The 27,949-nt window shown below is 41.6% G+C and overlaps 1 protein-coding gene across 5 annotated transcripts in view; it reads left to right on the top strand.

The window, feature by feature from the left end:
- LOC124009407 (F-box-like/WD repeat-containing protein TBL1XR1) overlaps window positions 1–27,949 on the top strand; it is a 47,498-nt gene that overhangs the window by 12,986 nt on the left and 6,563 nt on the right. For all 5 annotated transcript variants that reach the window (XM_046321225.1, XM_046321228.1, XM_046321227.1 and 2 more), the window contains 12 exons: window positions 1,360–1,452; window positions 5,717–5,862; window positions 17,755–17,989; window positions 18,915–19,047; window positions 20,609–20,750; window positions 21,255–21,318; window positions 21,656–21,753; window positions 25,062–25,244; window positions 25,664–25,738; window positions 25,954–26,081; window positions 26,491–26,656; window positions 27,062–27,163. In XM_046321225.1, coding sequence (XP_046177181.1) covers window positions 1,395–1,452; window positions 5,717–5,862; window positions 17,755–17,989; window positions 18,915–19,047; window positions 20,609–20,750; window positions 21,255–21,318; window positions 21,656–21,753; window positions 25,062–25,244; window positions 25,664–25,738; window positions 25,954–26,081; window positions 26,491–26,656; window positions 27,062–27,163 — 1,530 coding nt within the window. In that variant the 5' untranslated portion in view covers window positions 1,360–1,394. The remainder of the gene's footprint in view (window positions 1–1,359; window positions 1,453–5,716; window positions 5,863–17,754; window positions 17,990–18,914; window positions 19,048–20,608; window positions 20,751–21,254; window positions 21,319–21,655; window positions 21,754–25,061; window positions 25,245–25,663; window positions 25,739–25,953; window positions 26,082–26,490; window positions 26,657–27,061; window positions 27,164–27,949) is intronic.

Raw genomic sequence — 27,949 nt, 5'->3', positions numbered from 1 at the left:
GGGGGGTGAACTATTTTTGGACACTATTATATTGGTACTTGGAGGAGTCAAAGTGTCGGTTTTTAGATATTAGCCAACTCTAGTCAGCTGTACTAGTGCCAAAATGCTGGTATTTTACACCCTATAGCTTGTTCTCCATCTTTTTTAAATAGTGAGCCTAGTTTTCAGCACTTATTTCCATGACAGAAACTAATTTTCTCATGCTCTCTCGTCTGCAGCAGACATAATGAGCAGTATGTTTGGAGCATCAGATCGCAGTATTGAATCACAATACATATAGAATTGTGAGAATCGTAATACATATCGTATCGGCACCTAGGTATCGTGATAATATCTTCAGGTCAATGGCAATTCCAAGCCCTATTGTATAATATTTCAAAATACAATGGGGGGAAAAGCACAACTTTGGAAGCAACTAGTGTCTCTATTAAAGAGAGAGACTGCCCCTAAAAAGTTATTTGTCATTTTCAAAATGGCCTGTGTGTCCTCTAATATTCTCGTGTCAAACTTTGTTTCCAACTTTGTGGCAACAGTTTGCGGAAGGCCCTTTCCAGTTTCGGCATGACATTTCCCCGTGCGAAATGCGATTTCCATACAGAAATGGTTTGTCGAGAAGTGTGTAGAAGAATTTGATTGGCCTGCACAGAGCCCTGACCTCAACCACTTCGAACACTGTTGGGATGAATTGGAACGCAGACTGCGAGCCAGGTCTAAGCGATCAACATCGGTGCCCAACCTCTCTAATGCTCTTGTGGCTGAATGGAAGAAAGTCCTTGCAGCAATGTTCCAACATCTAGTGGAAAGCCTTCCCAGAAGAGTGGAGGCTGTTATAGTAGCAAAGCCAACCCCATATTGATATCCCTGATTTTGGGATGAGATATTCGACAAGCAGGCATGTTTGACACTGCAAATATGTTTAGGGGGTGCCACCAGATCATGGGCTGGTGCCACTAACTGAAACAGAGGCACCAGTGCCAGCAGGGGAAAATGTTAGTGTGGAACTCTGCGTTGTGAGTTCGTGTCATTTTTACACCTTATTTTATTGACTCAGGGTATTTGCATGGATCTACTATCCATTGACTTTCAACATGTCGTCTAGACTGTAAATGTTGCCACTCTCCAAGACTCCCAAGTTCAAAAGCAAGCTCAGTTCCAACTAGATGCCTCATCACTAATCAGTGTAGTGGTAAACTGAAGTCCATCGGCAAGTGTTCAAATGTTCAACCATGACGGAGGCACTGGGTTTGTTTGAAGTGTCTGTTTTAATCTGTTAAGTATCTGAGTATAACACAAGCTGTACAGCATTCATGTTTTGTCAGGCTGTGTTGTAACTGTGTGGGTGTGTGTCTCTCTTCCTAGGCTCCCATTCCCTTCGTTGACCACCAGGATTAAAAATGAGCATTAGCAGTGATGAGGTCAACTTCCTGGTGTACAGATACCTGCAAGAGTCAGGTAAGACCCACATCTGATCTACAGTGCCTTCGGAAAGTATTCAGACCCCTTGACTTTTTATAACATTTTGTTAAGTTATATAGCCTTATTCCAAAATGGATTTTTAAAAATCCTTATCAATTTACAAACTATCCCATAATGACAAAGCAACAAAAAAATTGGGGAAATGTTTGCAAAAATAAAAATGGAAATATCACATTTACATAAGTATTCAGGCCCTTTACTCATTACTTTGTCGAAGCACCTTTGGCAGCAATTAGAGCTTTGAGTCTTCTTGGGTATGACTCTACAAGCTTGGCACACTGGCCCAGCCAGAGTCCGGGCTCTGGCTGGGCCACTCAAGGACATTCAGAGACTCGTCCCAGCTGTTTGCTTATTAGTTCCTCCCATTCTTCTCTGCAGATCCTCTCAAGCTCTTTCAGGTTGGATCGGGAGCATCGCTGCACAGCTATTTTCAATTCTCTCCAGAGATGTTAGATTGGGTTCAATTCCGGGCTCAGGCGGAACCACTCAAAGACAGTCAGAGACTTGTCCCGAAGCCAATGCAGGAGTGGCTTGGCTGTGTGCTTAGGGTCGTTGTCCTGTTGGAAGGTGAACCTTCGCTCCAGTCTGAGGTCCTGAGCACTCTGGCGCAGGTTTTTTTCAATGATCTTTCTGTACTTCGCTCTGTTCATGTTTCCCTCGATCCGGACTAGTCTCCCTGTCCCTGCCGCTGAAAATCATCCCCACGGCATGATGCTTCACAGTATGGATGGTGCCAGGTTTGCCTTTTACTGAGTAGCTTCCGTCTGGCCACTCTACCATAAAGGCCTGATTGGTGGAGGGCTGCAGAGATGTTGTCCTTCTTTTCCCCTCTCCACAGAGTTGCTCTGTCAGGGAAGTTTGGTCAGGAAGATGACCAAAGCCATTCTCCCCCAATTGCTTAGTTTGGCTGGGCGGCCAGCAGTTCCTTCTTCCATTTAGGAATGATTTTGAGGCCAGCGTGTTCTTTGGGTTCTTCAATGCTGCAGAATCTTTTTGGTACCCTTCCCCAGATCTGTGCCATGACACAATCCTGTTTTTGAGCTCTATGGACAATTCCTTTAGTACACACCTGTCAGAGCAAAAACCAGAGGTCGGCCGATTAATCGGAATGGCCGATTTAATGAGGGCCGATTTCAAGTTTTCATAACAATCAGAAATCGGTATTTTTGGGCATGATTTTTTAAAATATTTTTTTTGAATAAGTTTTATTTAACTAGGCAAGACCGTTAAGAACACATTCTTATTTTCAATGACTGCCTAGGAACTGTGGGTTAACTGCCTTGTTCAGTGGAAAAACGACAGATTTTCACCTTGTCAGCTCAGGGGTTCCAATCTTGCAACCGCACAGTTAACTAGTCCAACGCTTTAACCATTGCACTCCACGGGGAGCCTGCCTGTTACACGAATGTAGTAGAAGCCAAGGTAAATTGCTAGCTAGCATTAAACTTATCTTTAAAAAAAAACAATCAATCATAATTACTAGTTATAACTACTGATCCAGTTTAGCAGGCAATATTAACCAGGTAAAATTGTCATTTCTCTTGCTGTCATTGCACGCAGAGTCAGGGTATATGCAACCGTTTGGGCTGCCTGGCTCATTGCGAACTAATTTGCCTGAATTTTACGTAATTATGACAGAAAAATTGAAGGTTGTGCAATGTAACAGGAATATTTAGACTTAGGGATGCCACCCTTTAGATAAATTCCTGAATGGTTCCGCATTTCACTGAAATAATAAACGTTTTGTTTTCGAAATGATAGTTTCCGGATTTGATCATATTAATGACCAAAGGCTCGTATTTCTGTGTGTTATTATGTTATAATTAAGTCTGATTTGATAGAGCAGTCTGACTGAGCAGCAGCAGGCCCATAATCATTCATTCAAACAGCACTTTCGTGCGTTTTGCCAGCAGCTCTTCGCAAGCACAGCGCTGTTTATGACTTCAAGCCTATCAGCCTAATGGCTGGTGTAACCAATGTGAAATGGCTAGCTAGTTAGCTGGGTGCGCTAATACTGTTTCAAACGTCACTCGCTTTTAGATTTGGAGTAGTTATTCCCCTTGCTCTGCAAGGGCCGCGGCTTTTGTGGAGCGATGGGTAACGATGCTTCGAGTGTGGCTGTTGTCTGTGTTCCTGGTTCGATCCCAGGTAGGGGCAAGGAGAGGTACGGAAGCTATACTGTTACACTGGCAATACTATAGTGCCTATAAGAACATCCAATAGTCAAAGGTGTATGAAATACAAATGGTATAGAGAGAAATAGTCATATAAATACTATATTAACTACAACCTAAAACCTCTTACCTTGGAATATTGAAGTCTCATGTTAAAAGGAATCACCAACTTTCATATGTTCTCACTTTCTGAGCAAGGAACTTAAACGCTTTTTTACATGGCACATATTTTACATGGCACATATTACTTTCTTCTCCAAAACTTAGTTTTTGCATTATTTAAACCAAATTGAACGTTTCATTATTTATTTGAGGCTAAATAGATTTTTATTGATGTATTATATTAAGTTAAAATAAGTGTTAATTCAGTATTGTTGTAATTGTCATTATTACAAATAAAACAAATTGGCAGATTAGTCTGTATCGGCTTTTTTGGTCCTCCAATAATCGGTATCGGCGTTGAAAAATCATAATCGGTCGACATCTAGTGTGTACCTTTCCAAATCATGTCCAATCAATTGAATTTACCTTCTTTTAAAAGAAGTGATAGTCAGTCTCTCCTCAACTCTTAGCCAAGAGACTGGCATGCATAGTATCTATATCAGCCCTCTGATTACAATTAAGAGCTAAATGTGCCGCTCTGTTTTGGGTCAGCTGCAGCATAACTAGGTCTTTCCTTGCACCACTGGACCACACGACTGGACCATAATCAAGATTAGACAAAACTAGAGCCTGCAGAACTTGCTTTTTGGAGTGTGGTGTCAAAAGCAGAGCATGTCTTTATTACTGCCAGACCTCTCCCCGTCTTTGCAACCATTGAATCTATATGTTTGACCATGACAGTTTACAATGTAAGGTAACGCCAAGTAAGTTAGTCTCCTCAACCACACCATTCATTACCAGATTCAGCTGTGGTATAGCACACAAGGAATGACTTGTACCAAATACAATGCTCTTAGTTTTAGAGATGCTCAGGACCAGTTTATTACTGGCCACCCATTTGTTAAGGGTTTCAGTCACTTCATTAGCTGTGGTTGCTGATGCATATATGGTTGAATCATCAGCATACATGGGCACACATGCTTTGTTTAATGCCAGTGACAGGCATTGGTAAAAATAGAATAGAGGGCCTAGAGAGCTGCCCTGCAGTACACAACACTTCACATTAAAGAAAACCCTTTGAGTTCTATTAGATTGCCAAATTGTGGAATCAGAACTGAGGTTGAAAAGCCATAACATACACCTTTTTTCAACAACAGGTTATGGTCAATATTATCAAAGGCTGCACTGAAATCTAACAGCACAGCTCCCACAATCTTTTTATTATCAATTTCTTTCAACCAATCATCAGTCATTTGTATCAGTGCAGTACATGTTGAGTGCCCTTCTCTGTAAGGATGCTGAAAGTCTTTCGTTAATTTGTTTACGGAGAAATAGTGTTATATTTGGTCAAACAGATTTTTTTCCCAACAGTTTGCTAAGAGCTGGCAGCAAGCTTATAGGTCTGCTGTTAGAACCAGTAAAGGCCGCTTTACCACTCTTGGGTAGCGGAATTACTTTGGCTTCCCTCCAGGCCTTAGGACAAAGACTTTCCTATAGTCTCAGATAAATAAATAAAATATGACAGATAGGAGTGGTTATAGAGTCAGCTACCGATTACATTGTGCTGAGTCGGTTCCGGAAATTAGTGTCTCACCCTTTTGAAAATAGTTTTTTGAACTATTTTTTTGAACTATTTGCGAAAGCAATACATTTTTCCATTATCAGATCTGCAAATGATCTAGCTTAAATCCAGGGAAAATGCTTAATATCGCAAACATTTCAGCTACCATAATCCCTAAAATGAATCTTAACTGAGTGCTGCCCAGTGGGCAAAGCCAGTTGAAATGTTTATACAACCAGACATTGGTTGAAATTACATTATGACATAATTTCAACCAGTTTTGCCCGCAGAGTTTAAACTCTGCAAGGTGAATGTAAACATAGTGACACAGTGGTGTGGTGATTTGAAGGACAGTGGGTGTGCAACTCATTTTCCCCTTCCTCTCGCCCCATCCTTCTGCCAGGCTTCTCCCACTCGGCGTTCACCTTTGGCATAGAAAGCCACATCAGCCAGTCCAATATCAACGGAGCCCTGGTTCCCCCTGCTGCCCTCATCTCCATCATCCAGAAGGGCCTGCAATACGTGGAGGCAGAGGTCAGCATCAATGAGGTCAGTACCCACAACGCTAACTTTCCTATTTACTGACTGTACCCCAAACTCACCGGGTGGTATACCACATTTTACTATATACCAGGATTGATGCATGGACCGGTTTGGGGTTTTACTTTACAATCTATAACGGTATTTCAATGTTTGGTTCGTTAAATGTGATACGCAACTCAGGCAGGTATGTCTGTTTTTATAATTGACTCCGTTTGCTACTTGAGTCGTCTTTCTCCCTCCTGCTGCATGCCACTTCCAAACACAAAGCCCTGCCGCCTGTCACACAAGGAGAGAGTAGATGTTCGACCACGGAGTCACAAACACTTTCTTGCCGTTCACTCGGCAGTCTGCATGGTCAGATAGATGGAACAAGATGTTGGTGAAAACTCTGCTGCTTTCCATGTGTTCTATAATTACACAAACTAATAGTAGTTTTCAGACGGTAAGATACAAACTAGAAGATAGTGTATTTTCTTAGCCATTTGTGACTAAAATAAATATTTTTAGATGCTAATCGCTAGTTAGCTGGCTAGCTAGCTTGCTTGCTAAATATACTAAGAGTCAGAACAAATGTATAAAGCTAATACAGCCTGGTACCAGTGCTGGTGTAGGCCTAGATAAGCATATTGTTTGTGCAACAATTTCTTAAATCAGAGAAGAATAGGTTAAACATATGTTAGCTACATGGGTTAAGAACATCTCATTACGGTCCCCTGGAAAAATTCATTCATTTTCATGTCAAACAACAATGCACAACAAATATTATGGCTGAACCTAAACGTGCTGGTTGATAAAATACCTGTATTTATGGGAAAGATGTTTGAAAATGGTATTTTGTTTTTAAATTATATTGTAAATTGGAATGGTAGAGTTATCAGAATTGTATGGGAAGGTCTGCTCAATCCAAGTACAACCAATTTAATACAGCGTAACCCCAAGCAGGTAGGATGTAGGGAACTGGTCTGTCTGCCCAATATAAAGGATCAAAACTGGCAGAGGAATAAAAATGGCATAAATAGGAAAGTAAATCAGTTTCTTTAGAGGTCCCAGATGTGCTCAATGGGATTGAGATCCGGGCTCTTTGCTGGCCATGGCAGAACACTGACATTCCTGTCTTGCATTAACCTCTCTGTGATATATGGGACTGGTAGAAAGTGAAGAGCACTTTCTGCCAGTCCTGTCTGGTCCAGCGACTGTGTTTTTGTGCCCATGGGCAGCGTTGTTACAGGTGATGTCTGGTGGGGACCTGCCTTACAACAGGCCTACAAGCCCTCAGTCCAGCCTCTCTCAGCCTATTGCGGACACTCTAAGAACTGATGGAGCGATTGTGCGTTCCTGGTGTAACTCGGGCCGTTGTTGTTGCCATCCTGTACCTGTCCCGCAGGTGTGATGTTTGGATGTACCGATCTTGTGCAGGTGTTGTTACACGTGGTCTGCCATTGCGTGGATGATCAGCTGTCCATTTTGTCTCCCTGTAGTGCTTTCTTAGGCATCTCACAGTACGGTCATTGCAATTTTTTGCCCTGGCCATATCTACAGTCCTCATGCCTCCTTGCAGCATGCCTAAGGTACATTCATGCAGATGAGCAGGGACTCTGGGCTTCTTTCTTTTGGTGTTTTTGAGTCAGTAGAAAGGCCTCTTTAGTGTCCTAAGTTTTCATAACTTTGACCTTAATTTTCTACCGTTTGTAAGCTGTTAGTATCTTATCGACCGTTCCACAGGTGCATGTTCATTAATTGTTTCAGAGTGGAAAACTGTGTTTAACTTCTTGGCGCACCCATCCCGTTAGCGGGATCATTTTTGTCAACATCCGCTGAATTGCAGAGCGCCAAATTCAAATTAAATTACTAAAAATATTTAATTTTTATGAAATAACAAATGCAAAATAGCAAAACGCAGCTTAGCTTTTTGTTAATCCACCTCGCGTGTCAGATTTCAAAAAAGCTTTTACAGCTAAAGCAAACCAAGCGTTTATATATGGACATCTCTCTGAGCAGACAAAACATTACAAACAGCTAGCAGCAAAATAGATTGGTAAGCGATTAATTGTATTGCTTTTGACCTTTGATGATCTTCAGATGTTTGCACTCACGAGACTCCCAGTTACACAATAAATGTTACTTTTTTGTTCCATAAATATTATTTTTATATCCAAAATACCTCCATTTGGTTGGCGCGTTTTGTTCATAAATCAACAGGCTCGAGCGGTCGCGACGGGGCAGACAATGCAATGTCTTTTTGTGCATGCAAAACTGCTGGCACCCAGCCATCCACTGACGCGATGTGATCATTCTCACTCATTTTCAGAATAAAAGCCTGCAACTATGTCTAAAGACTGTTCACACCATGTGGAAGGGAAAAAATCTGGTTGATATCCCTTTAAATGGAGGGAAGGCATGCAATGGAACAGGGAGTTTTCAAAATACTTCCTAGTTGGATTTTCCTCAGGTTTCCGCCAGCAATATCAGTCCTGTTATACTTACCGACAATATTTTGACAGTTTTGGAAACTTTAGAGTTTTCTATCCTAATCTGACAATTATATGCATATTTTAGCTTCTGGGCCTGAGAAATGCGCAGTTTAATTTGGGTACGTTTTTCATCCAAACATCAAAATACTGCCCCCTACACTCAACAGGTTAAACCCTTTTCAATGAAGATCTGTGAAGTTATTTGGATTTTTACGAATGATCTTTGAAAGACAGTGTCCTGAAAAGGGGCCTTTCTTTTGTTGTTGCTGAGTTTATAAAACTACCCAAGATTCAAGACATTGTGCTTTTCAGATAAAATTATTATATAGAATTCCAACCTAATAAGAATTTCAACATAATGTTGAATATTTGGGGCATTCAATCAAGCTCTGCAGATTTTGTTGTGAGGATACAGAATCAATAGACCATTTATTTTGGTATTGCCCTCAGGTAGCCTGTTTCTGGTCTCAGGTTCAGGAATGTCTGACAATGCAGAGCATTGATCTAAAATTGTCCCTATAAATAGTGCTGTTGGGAGATCTGGAGAGACCGGGTCAGTCTATTAATAATATATTAATACTCTTAGCGAGTTGAAGATAGTATAAGTATTTAGCCTTAGCCTGAATCCAAGATGGCATAGCAGTTCAGATGTCTTTTGTCCTCGTCGTGTATATATATATATATATATATATATATATATATTTATTTATTTTATTTATTTACTTACAACTTTTTTCACATACATTTTTACATGTTTTCCATCAACTCATCTTCAAAACACTCTCCTGCAACCCGCCTCACCAATTTATATTTATAAAAAAAGTATTATTTACCTCAAATCTGTAATCCTCCAATTGTTTTTATTTTTTATTTGATTTCACCTTTATTTAACCAGGTAGGCTAGTTGAGAACAAGTTCTCATTTGCAACTGCGACCTGGCCAAGATAAAGCATAGCAGTGTGAACAGACAACACAGAGTAAACAATTAACAAGTCAATAACACAGTAGGAAAGAAAAAAAATCCTCCAAGAAGCTAGCCCAGGAGCTAGTTAGCTTCTTTACTGGCAAATCGTTAGTATTCTGCTAACCACGGTTTGTGGTCATCAGCTATCCTTTAGCTCGAAAATCTATCGCCAGTTTTGTACGGCCCGGCTCGGAACGGAACATTACCGGACCAATTTTTCTCTCCATGTCCCTGGATTTTAACCACTAACTCTAGACATTCATACCTGGATCTCACAGCTAGCTAGCTGCTATCCGTGTGACTGTCGGCTTTCATCGATTCCGGAGCAAACATCAATTATTCCGGAGCTAGCCAGCTCCGTCAATCACTCCTGAGTTCCATCAATCACTCCTGGGCTGCAGTCACATATCCGGACCCGTTTTACATCCTACGCGGAGCCCCACCGGGCCTTCACAACTGGACTGCCGACGTTATCTACCCGAAGGAGTTATCCGGCTGGCTCCTCCATCGCAACGTTACCTGAACGCCCATCTGCGGCCTGGTAACCGTTAGCTGTCTTATCGGCTGCTATCTGAATAGACAATCGGACGATTTATTTATTTTTATTATTATTACGTTTTCTTCTTGGGCCTCTAACTATCTATTGTTTTTATTTTTGTTGTGTGATTTGGATTAATCCCCTCTACCACACGGAACCCCACTAATCTACTGACGGAACGCAAGAGGTGGCTAATAACAGACCTCTATCCTATGCTAGCTAGCTACCGATGGCCGGGCTAGCTGTTTAAATCGCTGTGACCCCCAACCAACCTCTCCACTCACCGGACCCTTTTGATCACTCGACTAAGCATGCCTCTCCTTAATGTCAATATGCCTTGCCCATTGCTGTTCTGCTTAATATTTATTGGCTTATTTCACTGTAGAGCCTCTAGTCCTGCTCACTATACCATATCCAATTTATTAGTTCCACCACCCACACATGCAATCACATCTCCTGGTTTCAATGATGTTTCTAGAGACTATCTCTCTCTTCATCACTCAATACCTAGGTTTACCTCCACTGTATTCACATCCTACCATACCCTTGTCTGTACATTATACCTTGATGCTATTTTATCGCCCCCAGAAACCTCCTTTTACTCTCTGTTCTAGACGACCAATTCTTATTGCTTTTAGCCGCACCCTTATTCTACTCCTATGTTCCTCTGGCGATGTAGAGGTGAATCAAATCAAAATCAAATAAAATTTATTTATATAGCCCTTCGTACATCAGCTGATATCTCAAAGTGCTGTACAGAAACCCAGCCTAAAACCCCAAACAGCAAACAATGCAGGTGTAAAAGCACGGTGGCTAGGAAAAACTCCCTAGAAAGGCCAAAACCTAGGAAGAAACCTAGAGAGGAACCGGGCTATGTGGGGTGGCCAGTCCTCTTCTGGCTGTGCCGGGTAGAGATTATAACAGAACATGACCAAGATGTTCAAATGTTCATAAATGACCAGCATGGTCAAATAATAATAAGGCAGAACAGTTGAAACTGGAGCAGCAGCACAGTCAGGTGGACTGGGGACAGCAAGGAGCCATCATGTCAGGTAGTCCTGGGGCACGGTCCTAGGGCTCAGGTCAGTTGAAACTGGAGCAGGAGCATGGCCAGGTGGACTGGGGACAGCAAGGAGTCCTCATGTCAGGTAGTCCTGGGACATGGTCCTAGGGCCCAGGCCAGTTGAAACTGGAGCAGCAGCATGGCCAGGTGGACTGGGGACAGCAAGGAGTCATCATGTCAGGTAGTCCTGGGGCATGGTCCTAGGGCTCAGGTCCTCCGAGAGAGAGAAAGAAAGAGAGAAGGAGAGAATTAGAGAACGCACACTTAGATTCACACAGGACACCGAATAGGACAGGAGAAGTACTCCAGATAAACAAACTGACCCTAGCCCCCCGACACATAAACTACTGCAGCATAAATACTGGAGGCTGAGGAGGGGTCAGGAGACACTGCAGTGCCTAGCTCCACTCCTATTCCCCAGGCGCTCTCTTTTGACGACTTCTGTAACCGTAATAGCCTTGGTTTCATGCATGTTAACATTAGAAGCCTCCTCCCTAAGTTTGTTCTATTCACTGCTTTAGCACACTCTGCCAACCCGGATGTTCTAGCTGTGTCTGAATCCTGGCTTAGGAAGACCACCAAAAATTCTGAAATTTTAATTCCAAACTACAACATTTTCAGACAAGATAGAACTGCCAAAGGGGCGGTGTTGCAATCTACTGCAGAGAGAGCCTACAGAGTTCTGTCCTACTATCCAGGTCTGTACCCAAACAATTTGAACTTCTACTTTTAAAAATCCACCTCTCTAAAAACAAAACTCTCACCGATGCCGCCTGCTATAGACCACCCTCTGCCCCCAGCTGTACTCTGGACACCATATGTGAACTGATTGCCCCCCATCTATCTTCAGAGCTCGTGCTGCCAGGCGACCTAAACTGGAACATGCTTAACACCCCAGCCATCCTATAATCTAACCTTGATGCCCTCAATCTCACACAAATTATCAATGAACCTACCAGGTACCTCCCCAAAGCCTTAAACACAGGCACCCTCATAGATATCATCCTAACCAACTTGCCCTCTAAATACACCTCTGCTGTCTTCAACCAAGATCTCTGCGATCACTGCCTCATTGCCTGCATCCGTAATGGGTCAGCGGTCAAACGACCTCCACTCATCACTGTAAAACGCTCCCCGAAACACTTCAGCGAGCAGGCCTTTCTAATCGACCTGGCCGGGGTATCCTGGAAGGATATTGATCTCATCCCGTCAGTAGAGGATGCCTGGATATTCTTTAAAAATGCCTTCCTAACCATCTTAAATAAACATGCCCCATTCAAGAAATTTAGAACCAGGAACAGATATAGCCCTTGGTTCTCCCCAGACCTGACTGCCCTTAACCAACACAAACATCCTATGGCGTTCTGCATTAGCATCAAACAGCCCCGGTGATATGCAGCTGTTCAGGGAAGCTAGAAACCATTATACACAGGCAGTTAGAAAAGCCAAGGCTAGCTTTTTCAAGCAGAAATTTGCTTCCTGCAACACTAACTCAAAGTTAGTCTGGGACACTGTAAAGTCCAGGGTAGATCCCGGGACCAATAAGAAACACGCATCCCAGCTGCTAAATGGCCAGTTCTGGGACACTGTAAAGATAGGAATAAGAACACCTCCCAAACTGAAGATAGGAACGCTGTCACCACTGATAAATCCACCATAATTGAGAATTTCAATAAGCTTTTTTCTACGGCTGGCCATGCTTTCCACCTGGCTACTCCTACCCCGGTCAACAGCACTGCACCCCCAACAGCAACTCGCCCAAGCCTTCTATTCATGGAAATTGCAAATTAAGTGAAATAAATATGCTAGCTCTCAAGCTTAGCCTTTTGTTAACAACACTGTCATCTCAGATTTTCAAAATATGCTTTTCAACCATAGCAAAACAAGCATTTGTGTAACAGTATTGATAGCTAGTGTAGCATTTAGCGTTAGCATTCAGCGGGCAACATTTTCACAAAAACAAGAAAAGCATTCAAATAAAATCATTTATCTTTGAAGAACTTCAGATGTTTTCAATGAGGAGACACTCAGTTAGACAGCAAAGATTCTTTGTGTAGGAGAAATCGCTCCGTTTTGTTCGTCACGTTGGCTACCAAAAAAAACAAATTCAGTCATCAAAACGCCAAACTTTTTTTCCAAATTAACTCCATAATATCGACTGAAACATGGTAAACGTTGTTTAGAATCAATCCTCAAGGTGTTTTTCACATATCTCTTCGATGATATATCGTTCGTGGAAGTCTCCTCTCCCCTCTGAATCACATGGATGAATGCGTGCAGCTTGGAGATTACGCACCAATTTCGACAAAGGACACCGGGCGGACACCTGGTAAATGTAGTCTCTTATGGCCAATCTTCCAATGATATGCCTACAAACACGTCACAATGCTTTCAGATACCTTGGGGAAACGGCAGAACATGTAGGCTCGTTCAGGGCGCATTCACAGCCATATAATGAGACAATGGAAAACAGCGCCTCAAAAGTTTTGCTCATTTCCTGTTTGAAGTTTCATCTTGGTTTCTCCTGTAGCATCAGTTCTGTGGCACTCACAGATCATATCTTTGCAGTTTTGGAAACATCAGTGTTTTCTTTCCAAAGCTGTCAATTATATGCATAGTCGAGCATCTTTTCGTGACAAAATATCTTGTTTAACCTGTTGATCCTACCCCCTACTTTTTCGAACATTCTGTTAAAAATCGCACAACATTTCAGCGCCCTGCTACTCATGCCAGGAATATAGTATATGCATATGATTAGTATGTGTGGATAGAAAACACTCAGACGTTTATAAAACTGGTTAAATCACATCTGTGACTATAACAGAACGTGCGTTTCATCGAAAAGCGCAGGAAAATCTGATCACTGAAAATGGTAAAATATATCAATGCGCCACTTGCATATATTGTTGAATGGAAACCACATTACTTGGAGCCGAGATTGCAATTCCTACAGTTTCCACACGATGTCACCAGTCTTGTCAATTGCCTAGGCTTTGTTTCTTGGTCAAACGAGCAAGACAGCCCATTTCTTACGGTCTCCGACCGGATGTTTTGGAGTAGAGATTTCTGAACATGATTTGAAGACGTGAAGCTATTGAATACACATCGCCCCGTGATCAATTTGATAGATTATTAACGTTTACTAATACCTAAAGTAGCATTACAAAAGTATTTCGAAGTGTTTTGTGAAAGTTTATCGTCGACTTTTTTAATTTAAAAAAATGACGTTGCGTTATAAAACGCTGTTTTTTCCTTGCTCACACAGTCTTCATAGATCAATATCTAGGCTATATATGGACCGATTTTAATCGAAAAAAAGACCCAATAGTGATGTTTATGGGACATCTAGGAGTGCCAACAAAGAAGATCGTCAAAGGTAATGAATGTTTTATTTTATTTCTGCGTTTTGTGTAGCGCCGACTATGCTAATTATTTTGTTTACGTCCCCTGTGGGTCTTTTGGGGTATTTCATGCTATCAGATAATAGCTTCTCATGCTTTCGCCAAAAAGCATTTTAAAAATCTGACATGTTGGCTGGATTCACAACGAGTGTAGCTTTAATTCAGTACCCTGCATGTGTGTTTTAATGAACGTTTGAGTTTTAACGAGTGCTATTAGCATTTAGCGTAGCACATTTGCATTTCCAGATGTCTAGATGGGACGCCTGCGTGTCGGGTGGACGTAAGAGGTTAAAACGGGAACGTTTTTTCATCCAAAAATGAAATACTGTCCCTAGTGTTCCAAGAGGTTAAGCACCAACTGTCAGAGCGGCTCACAGATTACTGCACCTGTACATAGCCCACCGATAATTTAGCCCAAACAACTACCTCTTTCCCTACTGTATTTAATTTTTATTTTTATTTTGCTCCTTTGCACCCCATTATTTTTATTTCTACTTTGCACATTCTTCCATTGCAAATCTACCATTCCAGTGTTTTACTTGCTGTATTGTATTTACTTTGCCACCATGGCCTTTTTTGCCTTTACTTCCCTTCTCACCTCATTTGCTCACATCGTATATAGACTTGTTTATACTGTATTATTGACTGTATGTTTGTTTTACTCTATGTGTAACTCTGTCGTTGTATCTGTCAATGCTTTGCTTTATCTTGGCCAGGTCGCAATTGTAAATGAGAACTTGTTCTCAACTTGCCTACCTGGTTAATAAATAAAGGTGAAATATATATATATATTTTTAATCTTTGGATTCTATTCGATTATGACAAACATCACAGCATAGTTGAAAGATATATGGTATAGTGCCATACATGCACTCAAACGTATTCAGTTGGCCTTGCTGTTATGATTTTTGTTGTCCTTGATATCTTTGTTGTTTTTTTTGCATTGTTGTTTTCAGTTTTTTTTCTCCCCTTTTGTTTGTTTTGTTCGTGTATAGGGGGGTGGAGAAATTGAATATTTTTTTCTGGGTGGAGGGAGGGGGGTCTCGGATCTGGGGATCTGTGGAGGGAAGGGATCTTGGAGGGCTGGCAGATGGAAGCTTAGGCCGGTGGCTGATGGAGCACTGGTTCAGGTCCCCGTTTTTTGACCTCGTGGGAGATCTGCCGACGTGCCCTTGAACAGGGCGTTGACCCTGGTTGCTTGTGTGTGTCGCTCTGGATGGGAGTCTGTTAGATGACTAATGTGATGTAGTTGTTGAGTGGCTTTATGGCAAGTATGTTTTAATCATTCAATAATAAAGAAATAAATGCATTCAAGGAGCTCCCTGCCCACTATATTCCGCCTATAGTATTAGAATAATGATTATATGATTCAAACAGTTCAATTAACTAGACCTAGATGTGTGCCCATATCATGCAGCCCTGCATGGCACAGTGTGGAAATTATAACAAAAGTGCAAGAAATGGTTTAAAATGGTGAGTTTGGTTTGAAGTTGGATTGAACAGTAAAAAAAACAATCAGAATGAAGAAATCCCCATTGCAGTCACTCACAATTTGCCACCCAAGGGTCATTTTTAGAACTTTTAGTAGTCAAAAACAAAATAGCGTCATACTGTCTAAAAAGTGAAATTTTTTGTGATATGATATTTAGGCTATATCGCCCAGCCCTATGTGAGACATATCTGTTGAAATATTAAAAGGTTAAGAACAAAACATCAAATTTGAATTTTTGAGTGGAATTCCCCTTTTTTAATGAAAATGTTTCTGAACCTGTATCACTGGTCAATGGCAACTGCTGTGTTGAAACCCTAACACATGTCTCAGGTCGCGTTGATGCAGGATGGTGCGTTTTTTACACAGAAAAGGAACGTTCAAATGTAGACAAGTTCTTGCTTCATTTTGTAAACGGATATCTAAAGTGCTTCCTATTGAAAATTCAGTTGCACTTCTCCACTGGGATTAAATATATTTGCTCTTGTCATTGAACCACCAGACAGCGCTCTTGACTGATGTGTAGGTTACTTTCCTCTGGTACTTTCGTCCGGTGTATTTATTATTATTATTTTTTTCCAGTCGCAAATTTAAAATGCCAGATTAACTTCAAACAAAACATTAGGAAATGTAGCTGGCTACATTCTTTCTATTATAAACATTAAAAAAATATATGCATCGTTTTTGAAAAAAACCTTGCTTTTTCTTTGTACGCTAATTTACTTGTGTGGCTGGTAGCAAAATAGATTAGCACTTCTGTTGTCATTGATGAAAACAGTTTTCTGCCTCATGTGTTGCACTAATGCATTTTGTGTGAAGAAAAACTAGAGTTGCATGCCCTGTATCACTCGATTGAAGCAACAACAAACACTTGACTTTCAATGTGAAACTCTGAATGGGCATAAGTACTCAAACTGATGTCGCAACTCAATATTTAACCCGGAGATCATTTTATTTAATTTTTAATTTAATTTTACAATAATGTAAACGATTTGGTCAACGTTGTCTTGAAGACTACGTTCATTTGCTTTGATTCTCGTGTGACATTTGTACATGTGCATTTGTGGTACACAACAAAAAATAAACCAGGCCAGGCATCACACGGTTCTTCTCTCTAAATTCCCTTTCTCCTCTGTCTCACTAAATCGTTTGCCGTCCGACCGCGCCCTTTACACAGAAGTGCTGAGTGCGACTACAGAAATAAATAAATTTTTGCACAAATTCAAAATGGACTGGTTGAAGTAGGGAAATGTGTTCCCACAACAAGCTGCAGTTTTGGAATAACTGTGTAATTTCCCTCATAGGCTACTTTGTGGTTATCACTAGTTACCACAGTCACAAAGTCAAGTTGGCTATTGTAAAAATTAATGACAACAAAAATTTGCTGAATTTGTACTTTTCTGTGTGAAAAACGTATAATCCTGCGTTAACGCGAAATGTGTCTTCATTTCAACCCCTCTGAATTAGAGGCGTGGGGGGCTGCCATAATCGACATCCACGTCTTTGGCACCCAGGGAACACAGGGTTAAAACTGCCTTGCTCAGGGGCAGAACGACAGATTTTTACCTTGTCAGCTCGGGGATTCGATCCAGAAACCTTACGGTTACTGGCCCAACGCTCTAACCACTAGGCTAGCTGCCGCCACTTTGAAGATTATGTTCCACAATATAATATAACCAGTTACAGTTTCAATAAAATAATGTTAGATGGATATATGAGGCAATTTAGCAAAAGGATTTGTTATCTGTAATGTTTTTTTGATAAATTAGGCATTGTTGCGCACTGTTGGCATATAGATAATGTGCACATTGTTTTCCTTGTTCTAAAAATAGCTCATGAGAGTACAGTGAAAGGCCAAATGCGCATTCCTATATGAAATGCAGATTAAATCCCAGATTCTTTTGACAGTCAGCATTTTGAAAATTCAGATTTCTTAAAGCTAATGCTGCAACCCCTGTATCGTGTCATCCAGGATGGAACTCTGTTTGACGGGAGGCCCATCGAGTCGCTGTCTCTGATCGACGCTGTGATGCCCGATGTGGTGCAGACGCGGCAGCAGGCCTACCGGGAAAAGCTGGCCCATCAGCAGCAGGCAGCCGGGGCTGGCAGCGCCAGTGGCACCCAGGGCCCCCAGCCCGGCAGCACCAAGAATGGAGAGGGTGGAACCGCTGCCAATGGCGAGGAGAATGGCGCCCACGCCTTAGCAAGTGAGCAGATCCTTTCATTATGACGCCTCCTTTTTTATTTTTGTTGACTTTTTTTCCCCTTTCGTAATAGTTAACATGATATCATAACCAGGGCTGGGATCAAATCCAATTTTATTTGAAATCCCAATTCCATTTTTTATTAACTTATGAAGGGAATTCTATTGAATTCAAGTTGTAATTGTGTTGAATTGTAATTGTAAAAACATTTACTCAGTTAATGAAATTAATGCACTGAGTATAAAAAATTTACTGCAGGATTTGTTTGAAATAATTTAAACTGATTTTGTATATTTCTAGTATAGCGAAGCTGTCTGAACATTAGACATTATTGGCCTTAAGACCTGAGGGAATTGGAATTTGGGGATAATATTGAACTAGAAATTGAATTCACCTAACATTGGAATTGGGGGGATTGGAATTGAGGACTTGAATTGTCTCTGAATTCAAAGACTGACCTGGAATTTTAATTGAATTAAATGGAATTTATTGGAAGAGGGAATTAAATTAAGATTGGACAGTACAAATGAAAAACAGTACGAATGATTTACAATACATAGACCTACATAATCACCTCCTTGTGTTTAAGCACAACTGATGATGGAGATTGTTTTACCTTTTCCTCTCCATCATTCCTACTAACACTAACTAGCATAGGTTTAGCTGCTACTCGACAAGCTTGACCAATGAAAATCTTGACGTTTCTTCCGTCATGCATTTTAAGTGGTCGAAACTCCCTTCAGCCAATGCTTACATCAATCCCACACTTTTAAAAGATGATCAGGGAATGTCCAAGTGCACATTTGGGAGATTTAGGGGGCAGCCCAAGATCTCAATGTGATGGTAAGCAAGGTGTATATAATCCGTTTGATACAAAGTTGAGTCCTCTATCTAACTCTATGGGGTATTCCATCCTCTCCCCCTCCAGACCACCATGCAGACATGATGGAGGTGGACGGGCATGTTGACATTCCCCAGAACAAGGCCATGGTGCTGCGAGGCCACGAGTCCGAGGTGTTCATCTGTGCCTGGAACCCCGTCAATGACCTGCTCGCCTCAGGGTACAGAACCGACTCCTTCATCCTTCTCTTTCTCTCTCTTTTGGTTTCACTGTCTGTCTTCTTCTCTCCTACTCCTCTCTCCTTTTCTCTCACCCTCCTATCACTCACTGTCTCCTTCTACTCTGTCTCTCTTCTACTTCTAAAGATAAATGCTTATTGTTCATAAAGTAAATTCCCCCTTCATATAGCATTGGCAGTTTTCATGATTAGTATGCGTTGACCTACATTTTGATGAATAGAACTTAATCAAGGAAGTTTACAACAGAGTGTTGGTGGTAAAACTTAAGATAAAGCATGTGTATATTTGGCAGGTTTATGTACTCTCGCATCTAATTTAATCCTGAGAAGTGTGTTTTATTAGCCCTTTACACACGTACCCTTATACAGTTTGAAAATTAAAGATTTGAGCATTAGTAAGTGCCTAAATTGGAACGTAGTGGCTGTACAGTAACCTGCTATACATGACGTCCGAGCTCGCTCCTCAAAGAGTGATTTATTTAAAACAAGGCTCAATTTGGTGAGTAGAAAGACAATGTTTTCAGGGATACACAGACAGATGTTCAATTTAGTTTATTCCGCATGTTCTTTGGGATTTTCTAAACGGATTAACAATTCCACATTGAACGTTGCATGGTGATAAATTACGGCCATGACATCTGTTTGGTGAGTAGGCCTAGGCTTAATGATTCTGTTCCAAACCGAATGAGCCGATGTTGGTTTATTGTGTCGAAAACGTGCCGCAGCAAATGCACCTGAAATGCACTCATGACTCTTTTCTATGCGCACCAAAATTCCGACCTGTTTCTCTGAATCGCCTTGTGAAAGCCTAACACTGTAAGATCGTATTTTATAACTCAACTAGTCATGTTGGCAATAGAGCAAGCTTTCAAATCATGCCCACCTGATCCAGATTGCTATTTAAAATGGACCGCTTTTGGATTGCGTAAACAACAGTAGTTGTGTGATGTTGGGGATGCAGGGTTGTAATTCCATACGAAACAACTACAAGTGTGCTTGCTCTAGTTCCTCAACGGCACAGCTAGGAAAGCTAAAAAAAAGTTACTTTTAGTTGAAGACTCTTCTTTTAGTCATAAAAGTGTATTGAAAATGCTTAAGAATTACGTACACTTTGGAGATGTGTGGCCACTTGGAGACCCCAGTTAGTCCTCTCACTCAAACACTTGTTTTTTATTTATTTAAAAAAAAAAATCTTATGTGGCCTCCGACCCCACATCTTCCAGGAATTAGTCTTGTCATTTCACTGAATGTATCTTGAGTATTTTAAGATTCAATTTTGCCCTATCGCTATAGTCCAATTCCCACGAGTGTAAAGGGTTAATGTTGCTATGTTTTAGGCTGACAAAAAGAAGTTGCACATTAGACGACTGTGTGTGTGTGTGTGTGTGTGTGTGTGTGTGTGTGTGTGTGTGTGTGTGTGTGTGTGTGTGTGTGTGTGTGTGTGTGTGTGTGTGTGTGTGTGTGTGTGTGTGTGTGTGTGTGTGTGTGTGTGTGTGTGTGTGTGTGTGTGTGTGTGTGTGTGTGTGTGTGTGTGCACGCGCAGGTCTGGGGATTCAACGGCGCGGATCTGGAACCTGAGTGAGAACGGCACAGGCAGCTTCACCCAGCTGGTGCTGAGACACTGCATACGGGAGGGGGGTCAGGACGTACCCAGCAACAAAGACGTCACCTCACTGGACTGGAATGTGGGTTAGAGAGAGAGAGTGTGTGAGTGTGTGTTTGAGGGGTGGGGGCAGACAGACTGTGTGTGTACACACTCTGGTGTGCGTGTGTGTCTCGGCTGCCAAAGGCATTCTCTGGCAGCGCTTCCCAACCGGATATATGGGACTGCTAAATTCCCTCCCATGGAAAATGCAGGACTTTCACTACCGCTACTCAGAATATAGACTTACAGTAGAACAGGCTGTCATTTCTCCCTGATCTATAAGTTGCTGGAGGATACTGAACCAGCATTTTTAAGTACTTTTGGCCAAATCACAACTCGAGATGTAGGAAAAACTGACTTTCTCAAATGTTTTGTCATCAGGAGATTTAAGCCAAGATTTGAGTAATTCACATAAATCTCAAGTTAGGATCAGTGCCATGTTTTGTCCTAATTTGGGGTGCAACAGAAACCCAGAACTACAGGTCATTGAAAAGGTTTGGTTTTGGTCCCAAAAATGACTAACTGAGGAATTTCTATCTTTCAGAGTGAGGGTACGCTGCTAGCCACAGGCTCGTACGATGGCTTTGCCAGAATATGGACTAAAGACGGTAAAGCAATTTAAAGATACACTATGGGCATGCTAATTGTTTACGTAAAATGTTGGCTTGAATCCTTAGTTTTAGGGGAACAATATAAACTTTTGCTCACAGGCGAGGGAGGGGAGGAATGATGCTTTCTGTCCAATTAGGTCATTATGGACAATATTTCTGTCCATTTAGGGGACCCCTTTGTGTGGCTCAAGAGCAACCTCGAAGGCAAAAGTTCCGTATTGCCTCCTTTTTTTTAATGTCAGAACTTTCACATCTCAACATTTCTAAACAGATTCACAGATGGTCTAAATTACTGTTCTCTTGCTAACCAAGCACCATGACATGTTTTTTGCAGGTAACCTCGCCAGTACCTTGGGCCAGCACAAAGGTCCTATATTTGCCCTCAAATGGAATAAGAAAGGCAACTTTATCCTCAGTGCAGGAGTAGATAAGGTAAGATAATTGTTTGTGTGTTAAAGGTCCAATGCAGACATTTTATCTACATTTTTACCCTGAAAGGATTTGATATCAAGTGCCTTACTGTGATTGTTTCTTTTTGGCAATTTTCATCGAAAATAAAAATAGCTTCTTAGCAAAGAGCAATTTCTCAATTAAGATTTTTGCTAGGACTGTCTGGTTGTTGTCTGAGTGGGGAGGGGAAAACTAGCTGTTATTGGCTGAGAGGTTTGGAACTCTCTTTCTTATTGGTCTATTTAACTAATTTACTGGCAGGCCAAAAATCCTTCCCACCAAAACAGGCAGAACTTTCAGGCGGTCGTTTCAAACAAATCTTACACTGAAAGGGCTTTATCATAATTGTAACAATTTCACAATATTCAGTGAAAATACCATGAGTGTACAAAACATTCCAGTGTTTTTCTTTATCTTTACTATGTTCTACATTGATGAAGCCATCAAAATAATGAAATAACGCATGGAATCATGTAGTAACTAAAAAAGTATAGTTGAGATTCTTCAAAGTAGCCACCCTTTGCGTTGGATGACAGCTTTGCATTTCTCAACCAGCTTCACCTGGAATGATTTTCCAACCGTCTTGAAGGAGTTCCCACATGCTGAGCACTTTTCCTTCACTCTGCGGTCCAACTCATCCCAAACCATCTCAATTGGGTTGAGGTCAGGTGATTGTGGAGGCCAGGTCATTGAATGGCAGAACATCACTCTCCTTCTTGGTCAAATATCCCTTACACAGCCTGGAGGTGTGTTTTGGGTCATTAGCCATGCTGGTTAAGTGTGCCTTGAATTCTAAATAAATCACAGAGCGTGTCACCAGCAAAGCACCATCATACCACCTTCTCCATGCTTCACAGTGGGAACCACACATGCGTAGATCATCGGTTCACCTACTCAGCGTCTCGCAAAGACAGGGCAGTTGGAACCAAAAATCTCAAATTTGGACTCATCAGACCAAAAGACAGCTTTCCACCAGTCTAATGTCCATTGCTCGTGTTTCTTGGCCCAAGCAAGTCTCTTTATTATTGGTGTCCTTTAGTAGTGGTTTCTTTGCAGCAATTCGACCATGAAGGCCTGATTCACACAGTCTCCTCTGAACAGTTGATGTTGAGATGTGTCTGTTACTTGAACTATGTGAAGCATTTATTTGGGCTGCAATCTGAGGTGCAGTTAATTGCAGATTTCTGAGGCTGGTAACTAATGAAATTATCCTCTCAGCAGAGGTAACTCTGGGTCTTCCTTTTCTGTGGCGGTCCTCATGAGTGCCAGTTTCATCATAGTGCTTGATGGTTTTTGCGACTGCACTTGAAGATACGCCCAACGTTCTTGAAATTTATGTCTTAAAGTAATGATGGACTGTCATTTCTCTTTGCTTATTTGAGCTGTTTTTGCCATAATATGGACTTAGCCCTATTTGGCAAAAGACCATCTTCTGGATACCACCTCTACTTTGTCACAACACAAGTGACTGGCTCAAACACATTAAGAAGGAAAGAAATTCCACAAATTAACTTTTTAATTCGGCTGACTACCTGTTATGCGAGTGCAGCAAGGAGCCAAGGTAAGGTGCTAAGCTAGCATTAAATGTATCTTATAAAAAACAATCAATCTTAACATAATCACTAGTTAACTACACATGGTTTATGATATTACTAGTTTATCTAGCTTGTCCTGCATGGCATATAATCGATGCGGTGCCTGTTCAATTTATCATTGAATCACAGCCTACTTCGACGAATGGGTGCTTTAACAAGTGCATTCGCAAAAAAGCGCGGCCGTTGGACCAATGTGTACCTAACCATAAACATCAATGCCTTTTCTTAAAATCAATACAAGAATAGATTTTTAAACCTGCATATTTAGTTAATATCGCCTGCTAACATTCTTTTAACTAGGGAAATTGTCACTTCTCTTGCGTTCTGTGCAACAGAGTCAGGGTATATGCAGCAGTTTGGGCCGCTTGGCTGGTTGCAAACTGTGTGAAGACTATTTCTTCCCAACAAAGACAGCCAACTTCGCCAAGCGGGGGATGATTTAACAAAAGCACATTTGCAAAATGAGCACTGTCGTTGGACCAATGTGTACCTAACCATAACATCAATGCCTTTCTTAAAATCAGTACACAGAAGTATATATTTTTAAACCTGCATATTTAGTTAAAAGAAATTCATGTTAGCAGGCAATATTAAACTAGGGAAATTGTCATTTCTCTTGCGTTCTCTTGCGTTCATTGCATGCAACAGTTTGGGCCGCCTTGCTCGTTCCGAACTAATTTGCCAGAATTTTACGTAATTATGACTTAACATTGAAGGTTGATCAATATAACAGCAATATTTAGACTTATGGATGCAACCCGTTAGATAAAATACAGAACGGTTCCATATTTCACTGAAACGTTTTGTTTTCGAAATTATAGTTTCTGGATTTGACCATATTAATGACCTAAGGCTTGTATTTCTGTGTGTTATTATAATTAAGTCTATGATTTGATAGAGCAGTCTGACTGAGCGATGGTAGGCAGCCGCAGGCTCGTAAGCATTCATTCAAACAGCACTTTACTGCATTTGCCAGCAGCTCTGTGCTGTTTATGACTTCAAGGCTGTCCAACTCCCGAGATTATGCTGGCAGTACTAAAGTACCTAATTAGAACATCCAATAGTCAAAGGTATATGAAATACAAATGGTATAGAGAGAAATAGTCCTATAATAACTACAACCTAAAACTCTTTACCTGGGACTATTGAAAACTCATGTTAAAAGGAACCACCAGCTTCATGTCTTCTGAGCAAGGAACTTAAACATTAGCTTTTTTTTTTACATGGCACATATTGCACTTTTACTTCCTTCTCCAACACTTTGTTTTTGCCTTATTTATGTGAGACTAAATATATTTTATTTATGTATTATATTAAGTTAAAATAAGTGTTCATTCAGTATTGTTGTAATTGTCATTATTACATATATATATATTATTATAATAATCACTGATTAATCGGTATCGGCCTTTTTGGTCCTCCAATAATCGGTGTCGGTTTTGGAAAATCATAATCGGTCGACCTCTATTACTACATGATTCCATATGTGTCATTTCATAGTTTTGATGTCTTCGCTATTCTACAATGTCGAAAAATAGTAATAAAAAAATAGAGGACCCTGGAATGAGTATGTGGAGAAAGCCTAAGCCTTCTAAGAATAGAAGAAACCAGATGTTTTTTTCCATTGTCATGGTATTGTCATTTCGTCACGCACATGACGAAAAGACTCTGACAATGTATCCTTCTCTCGTTTAGACCACGATCATTTGGGATGCTCACACAGGGGAGGCCAAACAGCAGTTTCCCTTTCACTCTGCGCCGGCCCTGGACGTGGACTGGCAGAGCAACAACACGTTTGCCTCCTGCAGCACGGACATGTGCATCCATGTGTGTAAGCTGGGCCAGGACCGGCCAGTCAAGACCTTCCAGGGACACACGGTAATACGTGAGACTGGACTGGCTCTCTGGCCTGGGTGGATCTCAATAGTCTCTTCTCCCTGTCACGTTAACACTGGTTTTGTTAACATAGGCAGACCAATGCTGATATCTTGTTCAGTTATTTGCAAAATATCTAATCGGATTGGTCAAAAGATCTGAATTAGCCTGCCTGTGTAAACGCAGCCATTGTGACTGACATTGATTAATCTCAGTAGTCTAAAGTGGCACCCTCTGGTTCAAACGCATTGATCTGAATATAGAGGATAGGTGAAAGCTTTTGCCCATCCTGTTTCGTCACATCACTGCAGGAAGTGCCTTTGTACGTGCACCCTGTTTGTGCACGACCCATGTTATAAAGTTCACGCAATGTTTCCTTGTATCCTCCCTCCCCTCATAACCCCTTTGACTTTTCCCTCTAGAATGAAGTGAACGCAATCAAGTGGGATCCTACGGGGAGTCTGCTGGCCTCCTGCTCCGACGACATGACACTCAAGGTCAGGACACACAGCTCACACACAACTTCCTAACTACTGCCAAATATGTAATTTCATGGCGTAGGAACGGTACAAAATAAGTGTTATCGGGGTCCACTTTTGGCTGTAGTTTATAAGCCGTAACTAGAATCTCTTCTTCCCAAGTCGGTTCATATAATTGATTGGAGTCCTCACGTCTCTTTCTCTCTCTCTCCTCTCCCCTCCATCTCTACCAGATCTGGAGTATGAAGCAGGACTCGTGTGTCCACGACCTGCAGGCCCACAGTAAGGAGATCTACACCATCAAGTGGAGCCCCACGGGGCCTGGGACCAACAACCCCAATGCCAATCTGATGCTGGCCAGGTAATATAAGGCTAGGAACCACTCCAACTCCCAGCATGCCTCTGGGGTTTGGGCGAAAAAGGGGTTTTGTGTCAAACAAATGCCTTTAGGATCTGTACGTAATGTAGTATGGAGTCATGTATGTTCATTCTATGCTTCTCAATCTGTTACGTTCTGTTTGCCCCAACTGAATAGATCCCAGGATAGTCACTGTAATCAAATGAAAGTGAATGGTTCTCTCTCTTTCCTCTCTCTTTCCTCTCCTCTCCTTTTACTCTCCTAAATTGCTTCGGGGCACTGCACTGGGGCTGACCCTGTACTCCCTCCAGAGTGTGTCTGCTTTTCTGTAGTGTCTTGGAGGTTAGGAGCAGAGCAAAAGATGCATTTCCTTTCCAAGATGGACTAAAGTCTTATTCCATCTCCCTCCCAGTGCGTCGTTTGACTCAACTGTGCGCCTGTGGGACGTGGAGCGCGGCGTGTGCATCCACACGCTCACCCGCCACCAAGAGCCCGTCTACAGTGTGGCCTTCAGCCCCGACGGGCGCCACCTAGCCAGCGGCTCCTTCGACAAGTGTGTCCACATCTGGAACACACAGGTACAGGATGGACTGACACACACACACACACACACACACACACACACACACACACACACACACACACACACACACACACACACACACACACACACACACACACACGCTCTTCTCACTCATACGTCATTCACATCTCAAGACCAACTGTTTATTGCAGGGCTGGTCTGATGTTCGATGCATGGGTTTGAATATTTAGGTCCAAATCCTAACTTGAGATGTGAGCGCAAAACTCTGACTTTCACGTAAATCATGCGTTGATTTCAACCGGTGATTTGTTCGAACTATTCTCAAGTAAGGATTCAGCCCTAAGTGAGATGCGTGTAAAACATAATTGAAATGGACTTGTCCCCAGTTCTCCTGCTTATTATTGTTTTGCTGATCACATCCGTCTGTCTGTCTGTACAGACTGGTGCTTTAGTTCACAGCTACAGGGGAACGGGGGGCATCTTCGAGGTGTGCTGGAACGCCACGGGGGATAAAGTGGGAGCCAGCGCGTCAGACGGATCAGTAAGTCACCAGCCGCCTCTTCATGGCCAGGAGTTATTTCCCTGATTTCAGAAGGAACAAATATTAGACCACAGTTAAAAGCTATATCTAGGGTCACAAGTTTTTTTCTGGCTTCGTTTATGGTCACTGATCACCTATTAGTGACACCTATATATGGATGATGGCACTGTGCTAATAGCAACTCGCATGCCCAGCCCACCTTAGAATCTGTCTTTTTTCAGCCATTTATGTCCTGTGTTATTGAGAGGTGCCAAATCCAATTCTCACTTCAATCTCGCTGGATTGATTGCTTTCATTCTACTCATCATACTCTTTCATACCTGTCGTCGGCCCCCCCCCCGTTAACGTTACGACCGGGAAAATGTTTGGAATGACCTGTTGAACACATCCCGGTAATGGCTGAAATGGGCTCAATGGAATTCATCGTCTTTCCAGTGACTCTATATGAACCCTAAAGCTTCGTCAGGGATTTAACACATCTTGGCACTTGCATTACACACAAAAAAGTTCTCATTTGATACAGTTGAAATGTTTGCAAATTAGATGAGCTGAAATGAAACAAATTTCCAAATGTGTACACTGATTATAGTGATATTTTATCTGAGCTCTCAAACAATGTAAAGTGTGTATACTGTAGATGGGTGTAATCTAGAGCCGAGCGTGTTGATTTTTTAATCAGAGCGTATCCTGCTATTGACGTGCTTGTTGAATTATGCAACAGAACTTGACAACAGTTTTTAAAGAGGCAGTCTAGAAAAGTGTAGGTAGGCCTAAACGGAGGACGTT

The sequence above is a fragment of the Oncorhynchus gorbuscha genome, linkage group LG22 (assembly GCF_021184085.1).
Source record: "Oncorhynchus gorbuscha isolate QuinsamMale2020 ecotype Even-year linkage group LG22, OgorEven_v1.0, whole genome shotgun sequence".
Lineage (NCBI taxonomy): Eukaryota > Metazoa > Chordata > Actinopteri > Salmoniformes > Salmonidae > Oncorhynchus > Oncorhynchus gorbuscha.
Note: the sequence above shows the minus strand (reverse complement) of the source record. Positions and strands in the feature narration are given on the sequence as shown.